Source organism: Carcharhinus amblyrhynchos, chromosome 8 (assembly GCF_965287045.1).
Source record: "Carcharhinus amblyrhynchos chromosome 8, sCarAmb.v2.hapA, whole genome shotgun sequence".
Lineage (NCBI taxonomy): Eukaryota > Metazoa > Chordata > Chondrichthyes > Carcharhiniformes > Carcharhinidae > Carcharhinus > Carcharhinus amblyrhynchos.
In genome coordinates, this window is record NC_137331.1 from 65,437,110 (window position 1) to 65,459,079 (window position 21,970).

Here is a 21,970-nt window from a genome sequence, read left to right on the forward strand (position 1 = left end):
TTTCGACACCCTACGCTCGGTTCCGCTGCTCATTTCAGCTGCAGAAAACATCTAAGTTAAAGATGGTTTGAAGTAAGTGTTAATTAAAAGGACCATAGTTTGCGAGGCATCTCACGGCAACTGCTGTTTGTTCAAATCTACATGCATTTTAAGGACTTTTGGTTTCATTTTGCATGGCAAGTTGCAGAATGTGTGAGCTGATACCAACATAGTTGTCACATAGAGAAACAGGGCATTTGGTGCCTAAAAGACGGTAACGAACTTACAAATAGTCAGGCTGAAGGATCACAAAATAAGCTCTACAAGAATTGAGAAGGAAGCGTAAATTACAGTGAAAGCCTGACCAGGTACAGGAAAAGAAATGGTGCGAAAAAAGGATCCGATTAAGTGAGAGAAGAACAAAAAGGCAATGAGAAAGAGCAATAAAATGTAAAAATGGCTAAAAATCTCAACAACAATTAGTAGCTGAAGGAATGCTGTTTTCGCATTCGGCTTAATTGGTCTATCTGACAATAGTAATTGTGACAAAGGGGATCTTTCCGTTTCCAGAAGAAGAACGGTCCCTTTAAGAACAAATTAATGTGACATCAACGACAGCTGCCATTGGTTTCCCATTTAAAGAGGGAAAAAGTTCTTAAAAAAGAAGCTCCGAAAGATGGTGGCAGAATGCTAGTGTTTTAATTTTTTTTAATATGGTGACTACAGGTTAATTGTATTTTATCCCCCAACTTTGTGTTCTTGAGAGAAATTGCCTCCAAGTTAAAGCGTCTTTTTTGCGTGTGGGTAAATGACTACATGCTGTCACTTTGAATCTTGCTGTTCATTTTTTTTTAATTAGCTTCCAAAATTTTGCCCCTTATCTAATTTCTTGTTCTAGGCTGCCTGCAACCTGCCATTGATTTTGCTAAGACAATGTGAGTATGAACTTCAACTTCTGCGCAGCCACAAATCAATAGATGTATTTAATTCGCGCCAGTATTAAACACTCAATCTACTGAGTCGCTGTGGCTCCTTTGGCAATACAGGCGCTCAATTGTGGCACCAAATTACTTTGTTCTAGATTTACGTATTATGTGGACTTTATTTTTCTTTAAGTCCGATATCAGGAGGGACTTGGAACATCTATAAAAATTGACTTACAATGCTTTTGTAAATGTTATGGTGGGGCAGATTCGGGTGTACGGAGACACTGATTTGAATTGAACTTCCGTTTTACCTGTTTAACAACATTCCACCCCCTGGTAGTTACGGAAATCATGTTCCCCCTGCCTGAGGACCCAAGTTCCACATTTCGTGGACTACAAGATGTAGAAATTCGAGACCAACTGCCGTGTCATTCATTAGATGGTTTCTCTACTCCACGGCGTTTGAAGGTTTGTTTTTCACCGTTTTGGTTTTAGGATATTGCCCAACCTGAACTGGCTCCAGTTGCCATCTGATCTACTGCCTTGGTCTTGTGCTTTATTCCATTCAGGCCAACAGGCGGGAAAACAGCGGCTCACCCGTTGCTGAGAATCAACATCTGAAGGTGTACCTGAGAGTAAGGCCATTTTTAAAAGCAGAACTGGCAAATAACGAACCCAAGGTTAGCAGATAAAATCGACACACGACGTGACTTACTTAATAATAAGGATTTTAAAAAAAATTGAAATAAAATTCGGTAAACGTCATATGTCAGGATTTGGTGACTCATTCATTTATGTTTTGGAGATATCCGGTGATTCTGAAGCCAATGGTTACCTTTGAGTGTGAATCCATAAGAACAGCTTCTGGGCAATTTTGTTTTTCTAAAATAAAACGCTTACTCTAGCACATAAATGACGTGTTAAAGATCAACCTTAGTTCCGGTGGTAAGAGTCAGATCAGAATGTGATGGACCTCGAGAGACACTCCAAGCTCTTGCCTGTTTCAGTGACTGTAAAAGATCACATGGCACCTGCCACCAATGTTGTTTGTGCTAAACTGGCTGCTGTCATCGCTTTTCGGCCTTTTGACCAAGATCAAGCCCAAGATGGGGTGCAATGCCTTATGTTGTCTGCTTGGATCTTGTTTGTCTCCGGTAAGGAGACCTTTGAATTGGATTCAGTTGGATTTTGAATTTGGTTTTTTTTTGGAGCAAGCAAGGAATGGAGCACTCTAAGCATTGACTTTGAAACTTTAAGAATGGAGTTTTTTTTAAAAAAAGGTCTGAGTTTCAAAAATACTTCTTTCTGATAATGTGGAGAACTAAAGCTTCCCATATCTCTCCCTCTCCCTGTCCTCTGGCTTTCCTTCTTTAAGACACCTCTTACATCTATCACTTTGACCAAGCTATAGTGACCTGACCTAATCACTTGTGTAGTTTCTTCTTCCATGTTGTCCCTCTGAAACACTTGGTGAAATTATCATGATAAAGACTATCTATATTCCTTTGCAGACTTTCAGCATCCTCTGCACACTTTGCTCTGCTACTCATTTTAGTGTCATCTGCAAATTTTGACACATTACACTTGGCCCCCAACTCCAAATCATCTATGTAAATTGTAAACAATTGTGGTCTGAACACTGGTCCCTGAGGCACACTACTAGTCACTGATTGCCAACCAGAAAACCACCCATTTACCCCCATTCCTTGCTTTCTGTTAGTTAACCAATCCTCTATCCATGCTAATACATTACCTGTAATAGCATGTACCTTTATCTTATGTAGCAGCCTTTGGTGTGGCACCTTGCCAATGCCTTCTGGAAATCCAGATACACCACACCCATAGGTTCCCCATTGTCCACTGCATAGGTAATGTTCTCAAAGAATTCCACTGAATTAGTCAAATATGACTTTCCCTTCATGAACATGTGCTGCTTCTTACCAATGGGACAATTTATATCTGGATGTCTCGCTACTACTTCCTTCATGATAGATTCAAGCATTTTCCCTACTATAGAAGTTAAGCTTACCGGCCTATCGTTACCCTGCCTTTTGTCTACCTCCTTTTTAAACGGTGGCACCACGTTTGCTGTTTTCCAATCTGCAGGAACCACCCAAAAGTCCAGTGAATTTTGGTAAATTACCAGTAGCACATTGGCTATTTCTCCCACCATCTCTTTTTTAGTACCCTGTAATACGTTCCATCAGGACTAGGAGTCTCCTCTACCTTTAGAAAGAGGTAGTACTGGTACCTAACCCAACACTACCTTTTTCATGATAGTAGTTTCTAGGTCCTCACCTGCTAAAGCTTTCCTGTCATCAATTTTTGGCATGTTATTTGTCTCTTCCACTGTGAAGACCGACACACAATATCTATTCAATGCCTCAGCCATTTTCTCACTTCCAGTTTTACATCCCCCCTTCTCATCCTCTAAAGCACTAATGTTTACTTTAGCCAGTCTTTTTCATTTCATATATTTGTAGAATTTTTTTTGTGTGGCTTTCTGTTGACCTTTAATGATTTCCCAATCCTCTAGGTTCTCACTAATCTTTGCCACTTTGTATGCATTTTCTTTCAATTTGATACCCTCCTTTATTTCCTTGGATAGCCTCGGCTGATTATCTCTTTTTCTACAGTCCTTCTTTATCACTGGTATAGAAGTTTGCTGAGCACTGTGAAAGATTGCTTTGAAAGTCTACCACTGTTCCTCTGTTGTTCCACCATAAAGTTTTTGCTCCCAGTCTACCTTGGCCAATGCCTCCCTCATCCCTTGTAGTCATTTGTTTAAGCACAAGACACTGGTATTGCTTTTCACCTTCTCACCTCCATCTGTATTTTAAATTCAGCCATGTTGTGATCACGAGGATCACAAGAGGATCCTAACTGCAAGATCATTAATTACTTCCTGTCTCATTACACAGGACCAAATCTAGGATAGCTTGCTCCCTTGTAGGTTCCATTACATACTGTTCAAGGAAGCATTCTATGAACTCCTGAAAGCTGCCTTGACTGACCTGGTTTGACTAATTGATACGTAGATTAAAACCCCCATGATGATTGCATGTACCATTTTTACATGCATCAGTTACTTCTTTGTTTATTTCTCACCCCACCATGATGTCATTATTTGGTGACCTATAGACTACGCCTATCAGTGATTTTGTTTTTTTCTCTCTCCCTTACTATTTCTAATTTTCAACAGTTGGATTTGACCTTTTTTCCATAGAACCTATATCATCACTCACTACCGTCCTGATGTCGTCCTTAAATATTAGAGCTATACCACCTCTCTTACCTTCATGTTGGTCTCTCCGAACAGCCTGATACCCCTGGATATTTAACTCCTAGTTGTGACCATCCTGCAACTATGTCTCTGTAATGGCCGCCAAATCATACTCATTTGCAATGATTTGTGCTGTCAACTCATTTACCTTAATTTGAATGCTACAAGCGTTCAGATAAAGTGCCCTTAAGCTAGTTTATGTACCTTCTTCTTGAATTCTAACACTTGCATTAATAACATCTCCTGAGTTCTCCTTCCTTTTAACTTTTTCCTGATTTTTGATGTAGTTAGAATATTCTCCCCACAAGTTGTCCTTGCTACCTCCTTCTCAGACTCCTGACCTAGGTTTCCATCCTCCTGGCATATTAGTTTAAACACTCCCCCTAGGACATCAGTCCCAGTCTGCCTAGGTGTACTCTGTCCAATTTGTACTGGTGCCAGCGCCCCAGGAATCTGAAGCCCTCCCTCTGTAGGCACGTATTTATCTGACATATCCTATCATTTCTACTCTGACTAACACGTGGCACTGGTAGTAATCCTGAGATCAATACTTTTTGAGGTCTGATTTCTTAACTTTCTTCATAGTTCCCTGTATTCTGCTTTTTAAGACCTCATCCTTTTTTAATCTGTATCGTTTGTACCAACGTGTGCTATGACCACTGGCTGTTTGCCTTTGCCCTTCCCCTTCAAAATATCTTTTAGCTGCTCCAAGACATCCTTGACCCTAGCACCAGAGAGGCAACATACCATCCTGGAGTCTCACTTGTGGTCACAGAAATACCTGTCTATTCCTTTTACAGTTGAATCCCCTATAATTATTGCAGTGGCACACTTTTTTTTACCCTTTCCCTCTGCAGCAGAACGAGCCATGGTGCGATGAGTTTGGCTGCCGCTGCTTTCCCTAGCGAGGTCGTTCCCCTCAACAGTATCCAAAACCAGAAATCTGTTTTGCAGGGGAATGGCCACAGGAGATTCCTGCCTATCTTTCTTGGTCTGTCTGGTGGTCACCCATTCCCTTCCTGCCTGCAGTGTGACCACCTCTCTCTACATGCTATCCACAATACTCTCTGACTTGCAGATGCTCCACAGTGTCCCTTGCCATTGCTCCAGTTCTGAAACTTGAGCTTCTAGGAGCTGAAGCTGGAGACACTTCCTGCACACATGACCCAGGGGACTGGAACTGTCCCCAGACTGCCACATGGAGCAAGAGGCGCAAACCATGGCTTGGAGCTCTCCTGTCATATCTTACCCTTTTAAACTTTTGAAAGATATTTTGTTTCAGATTATATCCAATTTCCTAGGGCCCTTCTTTCCTGCTGCTTGTTACTACTGAATATAATGACTGCTTTTCCTCCATCCATTTTCCTAATCCCAGTAACAGGAATTGCCCGAGACCACTGAGGCATTGACCGTGTTTTTGGACCTCCTTCAGGCAGTTTGTTTTCAGCGTCACAACTCTAATTTGTTTAACATAGAACAAGTAAATTTGTCCCTGTAATAGACTGTTTCCCTGAGCTGACTTTTTCAGGATATATAAAAACTAGAAAGATATTTATTTCTGTGGTAGTGTTTGTCTCGTCAGGTTGTCTGCTGGCTTCAAATTGTGCAGTGACTTCAGAGGTAAATTGCCTATGAGTATATTACACCTATGAAAGCATATTGTGCTAAATCATTTGAAAGTGCTTTAACCCATGTTTCCTAAAGTGAATTTTATTATTTTAAAAAAATTGTTTCATATCCCAGCCTTCCAGTTAAAATATCTGATTTCCATTCAAAAGAGCTTTAGATCCCAGTTTAAAGCTTCTGTGCTTAGTCTGATTAAAAAAATGGATCCTACTGACTCTTGCATTCCTAAATGCTGTATTTTCTGTGCCTTCTAAAGACCCCTAACTGAAGGTAATGAGGACTACAAATTGATTATACAGGGAAAAAAATCTACAAATATGAAGAAGTAGCTTGGGTAAAAATTAACATTGTGCTTTACTAAAAATATTGGATATTTGTAAATTAAATACAATAACACTATTGACATTTGAAAGACCTGAAGATGGGTTAATGCTTTATGTAGAGACCAAAGCTTTGATTTTTTTTTGTATGTTGCATGTCCTTTTTTTTAAAAAAAAGCAGGATCCATCCTGTATAACTATCCGTATGAGTTGGGCAGAGTAGCCCCTGTCATTGCAAATCAAAGCATACATCAGTGATCGGTGTGCACATTACTTTCATTTGTGTATATTTTTAAAAAAAAGGGGTGCTATCTAATGCTCCAAGGTATTAATGAGCAGGAACTTTGCACCTTTAGCAGCATTTTGCAAAGTTTCATCAGCCTACTTATGAAAACTATATCAGTAGGGTCTAGATAATTGGATGCAAACTAGTTGTATTCCTAGTCCTGGCACTTGGATCATTTCTTAATGCTGATGCTGTTTTATGAGCTTGATGTAACTTTATCAACTTTGCAATCTTCGTGCGTGGTTTAGGATTGTGTAATTGTAGAAGATTCAGAAACTCTTGTGTTGGAAGCACCTAAGCATTCATCCACGCTGAAGAAAAGTGAAAGAGGCATTGGACAAGCTGTACATAAATTTACATTTTCCCAGGTAAAACCCTTTATTTTATTGGATCTGGGTAACAGTGATTGTTGGAAATTGTTCCTGAACATTTGAACTGTAATTGGTGTTTGTATCCTGTCCTGTTTCATTTTTATAAAATGATTGTCAATTTAATTTTGACTTTGAGCAATTCAGTAACATTATCCCTCCTTCCCCTTAAGTTTTGTACTTAAATTTGAATTTTACTTTCTTCATCTGAAGGTAAATCTTTGGCCACTTGGATTTTTGACATGGTTTTTAAGCCTGGGAAGTGTCATTTTATCAAGAACATAAGAACATAAGAAATAGGAGCAGGAGTAGACCATCTAGCCCTTCGAGCCTGCCCCGCCATTCAATAAGATCATGGCTGATCTGTCGCTGCTCAGTTCCACTTTCCCGCCCTCTCCCCATAACCCTTAATCCCCTCTCTTATCAAAAACCCATCAACCCATGTCTTAAAAATATTTAGCGAGGCAGCCTCCACCACTTCAACGGGCAGAGAATTTCCTTAACTAGTATTATAGTTAAAATGCATTTGCTTTTTGTTTTCCTTCTGCATTTTGTTCAATCAGCAATATGTTTGAATAATGAAGTGTTTTTGTACTCAATATGCTTTGGTTTTAAATTGTTGCCTTTGCATAAAATGAAGGAGAATCACATTTAATAATACAGCAACAGACCATTTGTTCTTTTGGAGCATAATGTGAGCCACCTCCTTGCTTCATCGAACACTGTCAAATTACCCTGTTCATGTACTTGCTGGTATTTCATTTTTTTTTAAAACTAGAGGTCACAGACCAGAAACAGCTTGAACTGCTGTGTATTTCTAGCATTCCCTTGTTTTATTTAGCTTTCCTTGGAGCGCAGAAGGGCAGATGGCACAATCAGATTGGTGCAAGCCACGTCAGATTGGTCTTTCCTCATTTGGCAGAAGTAAATTTGGGGACCATCTCCTTGCCCTACCTGTGGTAAAAATCGCAGCATTCTGGTTTAGCAAATAATTGCCAAGGACTTGTTTTAGGGCAGCACAGTGGTTAGCACTGCTGCTTCACAGTGCCAAGGAGCTGGGTTTGATTCCTGGCTTGGGTCACTGCCTGTGGAGTTTACACATTCTCCTTGTGTCTGTGTGGGTTTCCTCCAGGTGCTCCAGTTTCCTCCCCCAGTCCAAAGATGTGTGGGTTGGATTGATTGCTAAAGTTGCTGAGCATGTCCTGAGATGCGTAGGTTAGAGGGATTAGTGGGTAAAATATGTAGGGATATGAGGGTAGGACTTGAGTGGGATTGTGGTCAGTGCATATACAATGGGCCAAATGGCCTCTTTCTGCACTGTAGGGTTTCTATAATTCTATGAAAACTCCATAAGGAATGCACCTATGGAATTCACTTCAATCATTCCATGTGGCAGCAAATTTCATGTTCCTCCCAGAGTTTTTGAATTCCTGTAGTCAGTTTACTAATGAGACCTACCTTTTTTTAGGACTTTTGTTTATAATTCTAAACTATAGCTGATATAGTACAACATTATATTCCTTTTTTGTCATCTCTTGTAGATTTTTGGGCAGGAAACCAGTCAAAAAGAATTCTTTGATGGCACAGTAAAAGACCTAGTTAAACAATATCTCAAAGGGCAAAACAGTCTGGTGTTTACCTATGGAGTTACCAACGCTGGAAAGACCTACACTATTCAAGGTATGGGATTAGAAGGAGGAGAAAGAGATATGTCAAACCAGAATTGTCGAGCTTTTTGTACTCAAGTCCATGTTTGATTTGCCCCTATTGATTTCTGTGTGAGTCAAACGATAGGGAAAACACTTAAGGAGAATGTTTTGAATTCCTCCGTGACCATTTTGGTGTAAGTTTTGATTTGTGTTGTAATCAGTTTTAGTTTTGAAATTTAGAGCACTTGTTGAATTAGGTTGCAATCCCATTTTTTTGTGCTTAATATTTATGCTGGTTCAACGTCACTCACCATCTCTGTTAACAGACCTTGTATCCTTATGATTTAAAATTCACTTACCAGAAAGTAGTACAACATCCTTCGACTTGCTATCCATTAGCAGACATGGTAAACTACAGAAGACAAGACTGATGATGTTGAGGTTTATCTGTACAAACCTACCAAAGCCATAACCACTCAATTATTAAGTGTTCAGTAATTTAGTTTTTGTAATAATTTTAAAAAAGCTATAATTTAAATAGTCAGAAATTGATATTTTTGACTTGCCCATCTGTCTGTAAAATGTGGATATTATTGCTCCCTTCAGATGCTTATCCTCTTGGTCAACCACAGGTACTCCTAATGATGCTGGTATCTTGCCAAGAGCACTGGGCATGCTCTTTGAACACATTCAAGATAGACAATATCAAAAGATGGATTTAAAACCACATATTGGTGATGAGGTGTTAAAACTAGACAGTCATCAAATCTGGCAAGAAGAAACCATCAAGGCTGCACTCTTTTCCACGCTGAAAGAGGTCATCTGGTTCTGGAAATGATATCTGATATGTGATGTGAAATGCATTATTGTATTATTTGTTTGGGGGTGGGGTGGGAGGAGGATGGCAATGTGGGGAAGGGTGGTTAGCTGGCTAGACATCTAACATGTGGTTCCGAATTAAGCTGACAGTTTGAAGTTAAATACCCATTTTGGCTGAGGTCAACCTGAGACCTGGCCCATAGTAAAATCATGGAATAAACAGCGGTTTGATAACTCTTGATTAATTGAGATTGCTACATGAAACTACTTATTCCTTCCTAATCAAAAATTTTGATATTGTACCCTATTGATTAAAGAACAAAGCAGAAAAGCAGAAAATCTCTGTTAACACAGTTTCCATGAAATCAGGTCTTTCCTCAGATGGTCAGGAATTATAATTAGGGCTGATTTTTGTTTTGATATTTTGAAGACCCATATTGTAGTATTTACATTCCATAAACAGAAGTAACTATAACTCTTGGGACAGATTTTAAATAATGTCTTCTCTTAGCTATAGGCAGAAAACATTAATTTTTACTATTTAGTGATGTCTGCTTATATCCACTACATGCAGAGCTGCTTTTATTATGGTTTCATGATTGTAATCTATTTGGAACTATTTGAAAGTAATAATAGATGTACTTCTCACTGAGAGTGAGCATCTGATTTCAAGGCTATTTCCTTCTTTGAGTATTGATTTCCACTATACTAGCTTGATAATGATATTTGTTCAATCAAGTTAAATTTCAAGTTGATTACAAGATTCACATTGTAAAACGATAGCAGTATAGTGCTATTGCTAAAATTTACTGAGTTGGTCATGATTATTGGACAGAACCACTGTTTGTTCAATGTTATATACATGACATATTTCAGAACAAGAATAAAAATGGATATTGAAATGATGTAAGAGTTTGACATCTTTTTACATAGGAGACAGAATATCACCTGTTGAAGGTGCCAATCAACAGAAGTAATCAAAAGAACCTTTCACAGCCTAGTTCCATCACTCCAACAGTCCATGTAGCCTCAGATCAGACAGGTATCTTCCTATTATCATTTCCTATTTAAACATTTTTGATGTATGTTCATACAAAATTTTTCAAAAATTCATTTTGCAAGATTTGCCTGCATGTGAAAATTTGTCAATGTGGTAGTTATGTGGTTTTTTAAATCTTTCATGGGAGATGTGTTACTTGTTTTGGGTTAAGTCCTCCCAAAGCTTATGGATGAGGAGGTAAAATGGCAGTCAACTGATGTATGCATGATGAAGAAATGTTACTAATGCCTTTTTTAAAAAAAAAAATTAAGGCAGTACTAAATGGTAGATGCCCCAGAATTCTCAAATCATTATGCCACATCAAAATCTTTGAAAAAGGATGATTGCCTCAACCTTGTCAGTTGTAGGTAATGAGTTTTACATGAAACTATCCCTTGGTCCCCAACTATCTACATTTCCTGAACTTTTTGAGAGATCCCTTACAAGCAACATCCAACATTAAGATAATTCTGAGCTAAATCCAGCAAATAATTACTACAAACGGGTTAAGGTGGCCATGTCTGTGAAATAGCCTTCAGGTTCAGCGAAGCTCGTTTTTGTTTATCAATCCCATATTTAATACCTTTCTCTGTCACTTGTCTTTACTCCATTTGGTTTAGTACATTTCACAAATTTATTCATTTGCCCCAGCTAATGAATACAAAATCTTCTCTCCTTCCCTAGTTATGTAGATTGCTAGAAAACCATCCCCAGCATAGTTCCGATATAGACTGTTCCAAAGGTACAGATCCTACTTCTACCAGTGCCCTGTGAACCAGAACCCACTTCTCCCACCAGTTTTGGGAGTCACATTCATTTCTCTAATCTTTATTTGTCTTGGTGGCTCAATGATTTGGTGCTTGAGCTCTTCATATTCCCTGTACAGAACCTCTTTCCTAGTCCTATCCAGATCAGTGATACGCTACTTGTACCATGACAACTCAGTCCCCTCCCTCCCTAGTTTGAGTGCCCAAAAGGTTGGAGGAACTAAGAATGATGTGAAGGATTTTAAATGAGAGGAGGAACTATGCATTAGTAAATGTATCGTTAATTGGAGGGCATTAAGTATAAAGCTTACACAGAATAAAAGGCAACTTCCTTAGTTATTAGCTCAGTGTATAGCTGAAACAATAGTGGGAAACAATCCATGATGGCTTTTTAAAAAGACATTAGTTTGTTTTTAGAGACATGGGAATCAAGCATGTACTTTTTTCCTCTCTGCCATTCCAGCTTGATCATGTTTGAATAACCTGATGAGTCTGTTTTCTTAAAAAAAAAACATGAGAACTAAAAGAACTTGATTATTTGAACAAACATAATCCCTTTTAAGAAACTGGAAAAAGTGAGGCTTGTGATGCAAGTGGTTTTTTTTTAGATAACGACGCTAAAAATGAATGCTTCTTGGGTAAGGGAAGACAAGTTAGCTGTCTATTGTGATACTGTACTAAAATGCAAAAATCTTCAACTATTTATTTTTATCAATGAACTTCCTTGCATCATAAAGTCAGAATAGGGTAGTTCCATGAATTGTACAATTCATGGAACTACCCTATTATGTTTCATTTACAGCTCCTCAATTAATGAAATGGGCTTTGCCTGCTTGCAGCAAGGCCTGTGCACCATTCCAGCTTGGTTTGATGGCAGTTGTAACATGAGGTACATGTACCTGTACATCATCTTCAACTGCTCATCAATCACTACCACTACAGCAGATGTACTAACTAATTACCATTGACTGTCATTGAGCAGGAGCACTAAAGATTTGATGTACTAAACATAGTTGCCCAGCTAACTATCTATAAATAGCCTGGTCTTCAAATGCTTCACCAATCCTTGTCATTTGATTGGTATATTGTAGAGAAGGTCATAATAATAACTGACAAATCTATCTCTAACAAAACTACAGCCACTGAACATTCAATGGTATTTTGATGCTGCAGATGGGATGGTGGGGTCAAAGATTCCTTTTTTTGAGAAGAGGAATGGTGATGGCAGGTTTGAGAAGGACAGCTCCAGAAGAGTGCATGGTTTACAAAACCAAAAGAGGAAGTTGGGTAATCAAGAACTTGGTGAGAATGTGGTTGAGGAGACCAGAGCTTAGCCTCATGGATAAGATGAATTTGGAAATGTCATGAGGGGAGATGGGACAAAAATTAGTCCAGGCCTGAGCATTGTAGCAAGTTTGTCTTGGTGGGCTAATGGAAGGGAAGGAGATGATTGAATGATCTTGGTCAAGTCCAAGAGCTGCTTCTATTTATTGGTGAGGGTGGAGAAGACTGGGAGACTTTAGTTATCTTTGCATAATCTTGGAAGTAATTTTAGCAGACAGGAACAGGACCAATAGTATTTGTATTCCAGTCAGATCTGGCAATAGATATAAGTCCTTTGAACTCCAGAGAACCATAATGAAGACAGTAATGGGGATTGCATCTCCAATTGCACACTATCCTGGTTTGGAAACACATGTTAAAATCTTGTAACTTCCTACCTGGGAGCATGGACTGCAGTTTTTGCTTGCCACTTGGATAATACACACTGGCCTTTCCAGCAATTCCTTGGTTCTATTAATTTTAAAAAAAAATACAATTTAAGAACAAGAGTTAGGATTGAAAATCTACTTTAGTTTTAAAAAAAAACTATGGGTTAGTAGTAGTGAATGCAGTAAATTATATATAAAAATTCAGTAGAGGGATATACAGCTATTTTTAATTAAGGAGGGAAATGGATTTTGGGATTTATGGTGAGTAATCATGTATTACGATCACTGCATGATAAAGCTGAATAGCATTTTAAATTTTGCTTGTTATTTTCAATTCCTCTGTGCACAGTCAAATTGTTTAAATAGCCCTAGAATTGCAATTTACCAGGGTTATCCCAGAGATGAGGATCTGAAGGGTATGGGGAAAAGCTAAACCAAATAAGGCTGTGTTCTCTTTCTTGATGAGACATTTTCAAAATGACAAATATAATGACTAATCAATATTTGGAATTAACTTTTTCACAAGTTGTGATTTAATGCTGTATTAATTATGGAAAAGTTCTAAATCGCTATTTTTGAGAATAAAGGTCCTCGAAAGTAAAAATTCAGCACTGGATAGGACTGGTAAGAATTGAATTTTTTTTTCAGTGCTGATGCATCTCTTTTACTGAAATTTTCCAATTGCTGTTGCCCTTCTGTACAATGCCATCTGTAGGACTTTGTCAAGAAATCAGAAGGGGTGTTTCGGCTTACAATAATAAGAACATAAGAAATAGGAGCAGGAGTAGGCCATCTGGCCCTTCGAGTCTGCCCCGCCATTCAATAAGATCATGGCTGATCTGTCGTGGCTCAGTTCCACATTCCCGCCTTCTCCCCATAACCCTTAATCCCCTCTCTTATCAAAAACCCATCAACCTGCATCTTAAAAATATTTAGCGAGGTAGCCTCCACCACTTCAACAGGCAGAGAATTCCAGAGATTCACCACCCTTTGAGTGAAGAAGTTCTTCCTCAACTCCGTTCTAAACCACGCCCCCTTTATCTTGAGGCTGTGCCCCCTAGTCCTACTGTCCTTTCTGAGCAGGAAGAGTCTCTCCACCTCTATCCTATCCATCCCATTCATCTTATACGTCTCAATGAGATCTCCCCTCATTCTTCTAAACTCTAACAAGAACAAGCCTAGTTTATTCAGCCTCTCCTCATAGCTCAACCCCCTCAACTCTGGTATCAGCCTAGTAAACCTCCTCTGCACTCCCTCCAAGGCCAAAATATCCTTGCGTAAGTATGGTGCCCAAAACTGCACACAGTACTCCAGCTGCGGCCTCACCAATGCCCTATACAGCTGCAGCAAGACCTCCCTACTTTTATATTCAATCCCCCTCGCTATGAAGGCCAGCATCCTGTTCGCCTTCCTGACCACCTGCAAGCTGGGTTTTTGCGACTCATGCACAAGGACCCCGAGGTCCCTCTGCACCGTCGCCTGCTGCAGTTTTTCTCCACGTAAGTAATAATCCTTCCTACCATTATTCCTACCAAAGTGGACCACCTCGCACTTGCCAACGTTAAATTCCGTTTGCCAGTTCCTGGCCCATTCGCCCAGCCTATCTAGATCCTTCTGCAGACTCTCCACACCCTCCGCGCAATTTGCCATTCCACCAATCTTGGTGTCATCAGCAAATTTCGACACCATACACTCGGTTCCCTCCTCCAGATCATCTATATAAATGGTAAATAGCTGAGGCCCCAGCACCGACCCCTGAGGCACTCCACTAGTCACCAACTGCCAATCCGAATAGCACCCATTGACCCCCACTCTCTGCCTCCTAGAGGACTGGTTGTCAAATATCCACGCTAACACCCTACCCCCAACTCCATGTCCCCTGACCTTCTGCAATAACCTCTTGAGGTACCTTGTCAAATGCCTTCTGAAAATCAAGGAAGACCACATCCACCGGCTCTCCTCTATCCACCACCCTAGACACATCCTCGTAGAACTCCAGTAAATTTGTCAGACACAACTTCCCCTTAACGAAACCATGCTGCGTCTGCTCTATCAAGCAATTCCCCTCAGATGCCTCGCTATTTCCTCCTTGATGACGGATTCTAACATTTTACCTACAACAGACGTTAACAGCATTTTTAATATTCCACCATTTCCAGACAAACTGCACTCTTTCCTCTGACTTTGAAAATAAAACCATGCCAACCTTGAATATGATGTTGGTGGTAAATATGTAATTTCCTGTAATATTTACTGTAGTAGCTGATTGACTATTTGAAACTTTTTATGACCAGTCGTTCTCGCTTCCTCTTGACAGCATCAGATACAAGCCTCTTTGATCAAAAACCACTGAAATATTCAGTATGGGTTTCGTTTTGTGAGATTTACAATGAATATGTGTATGACCTATTGGATGCAATACCAACTTTTAAAAGCCAGAAACGTCAAAACCTCAGAGTCTGTGAAGATCAAAAAGGAAATAGCTATGTTAGAGGTATAGTCTAATCATAATGATTTGTTGTATATATAATTTGAATACATCTTGCATTTAGTTTATCTTGATGTGGTGTGTAAGGACCTTTTTTTAATATACAGTCGTAAACTGTACAAAAGTCCCCAAGGTTTAATTCCTGCTAAGGTTACTATTCATTGACATACACAAACAATGTGGACAATCTTTTCCTCTCTGTCCTAAAAACAGTATCTAATGAAAATTTAAAATGCTGTTAACAGGTTAGGTAAAGTCTGTGGAGAGAAACTGATTTTATTGTTTCAGGTGAAGATGATCTTGCACTTCTATCTTTCATTCTTTCTAATGAAAGAACTTATGAGCTAATGGAAGATGAGGGGGCAGGAAGAACAGAAGGGTGATAGTGTGCAGGGCACAAGAATTCAAGATTATATGATGCAAATGCCAAAGAGTGGGGAATGGATGTAGTAAGATATTTCTGGAAGAGGTGTGAATGGTTATACAACAGCCATTGTTGTATAACCATTCAATGGTTATACAACAATTGAATGAAATTGTTCATTCAATTTGAATGAAAGTGAAGGGATGAAGATCTCAAATGAGGCAAAATTGAGCCAGCCAAAAAGAACCATAGAACAAAATGAACAGTGTCCATATTTACCTGGCAGGGGTGAAACCATGATCAGACAGGGAACAAGGCTAGCTCATTGCACAGGGGATGTGCTGATGCCTGCAATCATGGTTTGCCTGCGCTAGGATAGTGTAAGTGATCAGGATAGCCAATGAGGTTAAATCGGCACTTTACCTGACAATTTTGAAAACCATCTCGGCCTTTTGGCTCAGATGAAGTGGCAGATCAAATCTGGGAGTGGTGTAACGCCTCATCCTGTCAGCTTGAATCTTGTTTTGATCAAGCCCAAGATAGTATTTATTTTCTTGTCTTGTCAGCTTGGATTTGGTTTGCCCTTCATATGGGTCTCTTGTTGGACTTGATTGGATTTTAGATTCAGAATAAAATACCAAAGGTACAAAAAAGGCTGTAAAAGTGCTGAGCTAGTACTTTCATCAAGTTTGGTATTTGAGGGAAACTCAACATAGACCATGATCAAAGGTCAGAGTGGGAGGAACCTGTTGCTTGTTTTTTTTTTCCACCTTGCTGTCTGACCTTTTTCTGTCCTCCTCTTGTCCAGTGAGGCACTCTTTGGCCTTCAACTCTGGAGTTTAGTAGCTTTAGTAACTTCTGCCTTGTGTTTTTAGCAGTTTCACTCTTGTCCCATTTCTTCTTTTATTTCTTCATCTTGTAATCAGATGGCTGTTATGTAACCATGCGCACTTGGTCTGGGAAAAATCTTTGGTTACTTTACCACAACCATTAGCACTTTGCTTTTCTATTATGAAATCATTTTGTAATTCAGTCTCTTGTGCTCTTTGCCCTCCAGTCTTCTCCCTTGTAAAGGAGACACATCTTTATAGTGTTATCAGATCAATTTATTAAGCAATAAAAGTTGCACTTAAGCAAAAGACAATCGATACATCTGGGTTCCCGCTGACTTTAGTGGCTTCATGATGCCTTCTCCCTTCTGATGTCATCTTCACACTGGTGCAACAAACTTTCAAGTCTATTGTTTATAATTCCCTGTAGCTGAGGATTCTTCCTGTGTTTTATATCTGTCAGTGTTTGTAGTCATAACTCATCAGTTGTGACTAAGAATCATAGTCATGACCCAAATAGCATCTCCTTAATGCACAACCCATCTATGCATGTGGTTCTGATTTAACTTGACTTATGCAGGCAATACTTCCTTCCTCATCTAAAATTAACCATTCATCTACCAGGAACTCATACCGCACATTAAGGCTTAAAACCAACTAGATTTCTTTATTTTTCTTTGCTGATAAATTGTAATGTTAACTTTGTCTTTCTTTCTTCACCCCCCACCCCCATCTGTACTTTGAGCAGTTCTTAAATTTATTTACAGCAATATTTTTGTTTTAAAGGGCAAGATTTTGCCAATAATGTGGATAAGTTGTTTATGGTGGCAATGCCTGAGGTGGATGTTGATTAAAACATTTTGGAGAAATTGGATTTCTCATGCTTTGAACTGTAGGAATGGGACTTTTTTTAAATAAAATCTAACACCTGCAACAAGGGGACATCATCTCTGGTTCTCATGAAACACCCAGAATTTTTAAGCAAGTAGTTCTCTTGACACAATTGCAAATGCTACTGGCTGAGTCACCCATGGCTGGGATTCCCCAGACCTGTTGTAGTGAATGAAGTTTTGGCTAAGTGCCAAATACTCTGCTCTTGTGGCACTGGTAGTGAGGCGAACAAGATTGGAGAATCCCGACCAGGACTGAGAGGATAATTAGACTGGGTAACTGATTTAGAATAATTACTTGACTCTTGTTGCAAAGTGTGCATTTTCTGGATCATAAATTTAGAAACACCCACTTGGATACTGAAAACCTGTAATCAGGGGAAAAGGATTGAAAAAGTGACCTTTGCTGTATTTTATTCAAAATGTATGAATTCCTAACTGTTTCCAGGAGGTTAATGACTACTATAATTGTTTTATCAGTTTCTGTGATTTGAATTCCATATAGATCTAAAATGGATCAACATAACCAGCTCTGATGAAGCTTTCAAATTCATAAAAGTAGGAAATAAAAATCGAAGTTTGGCTTGCACCAAAATAAACCAACAATCCAGCAGAAGGTATATGTATAAATCTTACTGTTGCTACTTGAATTGTTAATGGGTGAAAAATTAACGTTAAAGCTAAGATTTGTCTAGGTTAATTCTAAAATCATTCTGATCAGTCAAATTACCTTCTTCCAGTCACAGTATATTCTCAATTCGACTGATGGAAATAATTGATGAAGACCACCCACATGTGATCAGGACTTCTGAGTGAGTTATCTATTTTTGAAAAATTCAGTTTTCATGTCCTTTTTTATGTCAGCTTCAATGTATAAACAAAATCTGCAATTGTGGCGTCTCTATGCTGTTCTGTATTAGGGCATCACACTAGAATATTTTGTGTGATGAAAAGCTAAAGAATGATTTACATTTTTCCCCACCAATTGAAATTTAGGAATATAGCAACTGGCACAGAAGGAAGCTATTTACCCATGTCCTTGCTGCCTTTTGAAAGAGTTGTTCAGTTCGAGCCAACTTCCAAACTTATATACTCTGTAACCCTACATGATTCTCTCCCAGTGTATTTCCAATTATGGATATCTTGTGGGTAACAGCCCTGGGTTTGAATTCCACCCCAGAACTTGATTGGCAAAGGATGGTGCAATCAAAGTGTGGCCTAACACAAATTAACTATTAATCTGCAAGTCCTTCCAATATGCCAACGGTAGGTGGTATGAACAGGAGAAACTCTGGTCAGCCAAGTGATGGAAAGAAAGTGGAAGCTGCTGCCAGTAGTATCCATGGCTCCTAACAACATGCATGCAAGTATGTGTTGGCACAGTGATCCAGATTGAGTGATCTGTAATGCACCCAGAGGCAGACTTGCAATGAAACATGCTGTGCCCCACTATAGAACCAGTAGGCACAGGACCCCACCAATAGAACCATTGAATCCCTGCAGTGTAGAAGGAGGTCATTCAGGCTACCTAATCTGCACCAATACTCCAAAAAGGCATTTTACCCAGGCCTACCACATCACCCTATTCCCATAACATATACTATGGCTAATCCATGTAACCTGCACATCTTTTGGACTGTGGGAGAAAACCCACTTGGACACTGTTCAAACTCCAGTCATCCAAGGTTGGAATTCGGCCCAGGGTCCCAGGTGCTGTGACACAACAGTGCTCGCCTTTCAGCACGCAATGCAAAGCAACTTTGGGCTCAGATTGATCAAGTTCCCTTAGAGTGGGAAAATCCAAAGTCGTTGAGATGGGGTAAGACTTGTTCGTAGTGATTTTAAATATTATTTCTATTGAAATCGAACACTGGGCTTTGTTTTTCTAAAAAAAAATACAAAATTATGAAATTCAACCAAGTAAGGACAGAAGTTGCTGCAAAAGAATGAGCAGCATGTCCCACATGACAGCCTGCAGACTCCAGCACTAGAATTCTATTGTCCCGCCCACCACAGGATTCGGAGCAGGCGAGGGGCACACGATGGGAAGCTCCATTGACCTTGAATGGGATTTTCTGGTCTCGGGTCGAGTGGGGTCATGGGTAGTGAACATGCACATGGGCTTATAAGGTTGAAGTCTGTAGGGTGTTGATTGAAAAGCTTGAAAGGATAGAGGTACTGAATGCATTTTGTCTGAGATTAAATGGAATTAAGGATTATCTTGTTAAGAACAGGGTTTAAAAATCCCACAAGTGTCATCTCTACATGTGGCTGTGTCTTTTCTCAATATTGTTTTTGAAGGTTGTGGATAATACTTTCAATCCGAGTGCTCATCATCTGAATTACACTTTAGCAGAGAACATGTTGCCTTGTACTTTGAATTGTACTGTTTGACAAAGTTTCCAGTCCTGTGATTATATATTATCAGCTTTCCAACACCATTCAAGTGGTATTGCTCAGATCTGTTTGTTTTTGCTGCTTTTTTTATAACTTCCAATTAAAACCAAATTTTAATTTGGTGTGAAAATAACTACTACAGGTATGTCCAGTATCTGGAACAAGCATTCCATTAGTTGACAGTTTACTGTTAAATTACAGTATTTTGTGAAGTGATCTTCCAGAAATATATCATCCTGTGCTATACCAAAGGAACAGCATCTGTTTTAAAAAATCAGTAAGGTTATTTAACTTGGCTTTTTGAATTTGAGGAACCCCTCAACTATCACACTGGGCAGCATAGTTTTTGGTCTGAACCATCAGCAACATTGAGTTAAAAGCACAATACAAGATGCTGGGATCAGAAACAAAAACAAAATGCTGGATAATCCCAGCAGGTCTGACAGCATCTGTGGGGAGGGAATAGAGCAAACATTTTGAGTATAGATGACCCTTTGCCAAACACTTCAGAGGTGCCTGTGACATGACACTTGCTTCTAGTGGTCTCTGCTGAACGACATCAAAATTGGACTCACTGAATCAAAGCATTCCTTCAGGGAAGGAAACTGCACCACTGTACAAGTGGACCAACATTGAGATTATTACAACATAAGCTGTCTTGGCCACTGCTGTGTTTCCCCATTCAGATAAATTTAGAGTAACTGGAGCAGGTCTGAATGCCAATGATATAAATTTGAGTTTTGGCTCCTTCTGCCTGCTTAAATAAGGCTGATAAAGCGAATGTACGCTCAGGCGAAGGAATCTCTTTTGATTTCTTAAAACAAAAAGCCGGAAGGGCCCAGCAAGTTATCTAGCACCCATGGAGACAGAAACAGAGTGAGCTTTCAGGTCAATGTACTTCCATTAGAATTCTGACCTGAAACATTGACTGGGAATGTCTAAAAAGGGGTAGATTTCTGCGTCCAGACTTCTACGAGACAAACAGGTGGGTGGGGGAAGCAGCCTTTCATTATCTGGAATCTCCTCAATTACCCCTCGATCCTTTTGCTGGCAGCCTAGGAAGTTGTTCCTCAATCGGGGTTTTAATTGGCTTTCTGACCTAAAGGACTATTCCCAAAATTTATTTTTGTAATCCTAAATTTGAAACATCTGCAGAAAGAAGTTAAGCAAAATACTGTGGATCTGGAAATCTCAAAAGGAAGGTGTTGAAGGAAAACACACCAGGTCTGGCAGATAACTTCATTCTTTAGGGACGAAAAAGAAAGTATTCTCAAGTAAGTTGGTTGTTAAACAGGAGGTGAAATCAATTAGCAAAAAAGAATGATTGGTAAAGTTGGAAGAATTCCACCCCAAATGTCTGAGGGCAGATTGAGAATGCACAAACTGGAAAAGATAATGAGATGGGAGTAGATTCCTTAGATACCTTCAAAAGATAACTACACATATGCTGGTGGCGTGTTCAGTGGTGGACTTGCACTTTGTAGGGCCTTTAATGTTGTATCCTGCTCCAATGATGCAATATCCCATTCGCCCAATGATGTTTGCGTTTTGCACTAATCTCCCACACAATCCTCTCAATGTTTTCTCTCACTCAGACATGCATGTTCACATCAATACCACTCAATGAGCTGCAACACATCTCATTAAAAAGAATTAAGCATCTTATGTTAAGCCTGGTCTAACCGGGTCTCTGCAGAAACACCTATAGTGACCATATTCACCTACTGTTGCATCTTCTGACACGGAAGTGCAAAATGTGACCAAAAACACAACACCTTTCAGCAGTTGCCAAATTGGATGTTGTATGCATCAGTAATTAAATGGGGTAATGCTATTTCCAACTTTGATTTGGTTTTCTCCCTTCTCAAAACTAATTTAGAGTGAGCATTGACTCATACTGTGCATGTACACTTTATCGGCATCAAAGCAATGGTGGGACAGATTGGCATTTCTTACTGGTCACTCACACTTTGGGTGGTGATATATTTACTCACATGGATCCCCCCCCATTGGATTCCATTTTCCTGAGAAATAATGTAGGAAATCAGGTTTTGAATTTTAAAAGCTTTTAAAAAGTGAATTTATTCTAAATTGTAGACAAGCCAATAGCAGCAATGAAAGAGAGCAAATTGTAACTTTGAGGGTCTAGATCTAGCTACAAAGCCGACAATCTATTATTGGCAGGAAATTCCTTAGCCTGAGGGATTCTGTAGAGTAACATTTAAGG

General features: G+C 39.3%; 1 protein-coding gene across 1 annotated transcript in view; it reads left to right on the forward strand.

Moving 5' to 3' along the window:
* Positions 1-1,256: 1,256 nt before the first annotated feature.
* The window catches only part of LOC145346374 (kinesin-like protein KIF20A), a 46,897-nt gene continuing 26,183 nt past the window's right edge, over positions 1,257-21,970 (forward strand). The window contains exons 1-9 of the mRNA XM_080193534.1: positions 1,257-1,373; positions 1,475-1,585; positions 6,669-6,788; positions 8,330-8,468; positions 9,070-9,254; positions 10,190-10,298; positions 15,092-15,268; positions 17,852-17,963; positions 18,087-18,158. Of these exons, the coding sequence (XP_080049660.1) occupies positions 1,257-1,373; positions 1,475-1,585; positions 6,669-6,788; positions 8,330-8,468; positions 9,070-9,254; positions 10,190-10,298; positions 15,092-15,268; positions 17,852-17,963; positions 18,087-18,158 (1,142 nt within the window). The remainder of the gene's footprint in view (positions 1,374-1,474; positions 1,586-6,668; positions 6,789-8,329; positions 8,469-9,069; positions 9,255-10,189; positions 10,299-15,091; positions 15,269-17,851; positions 17,964-18,086; positions 18,159-21,970) is intronic.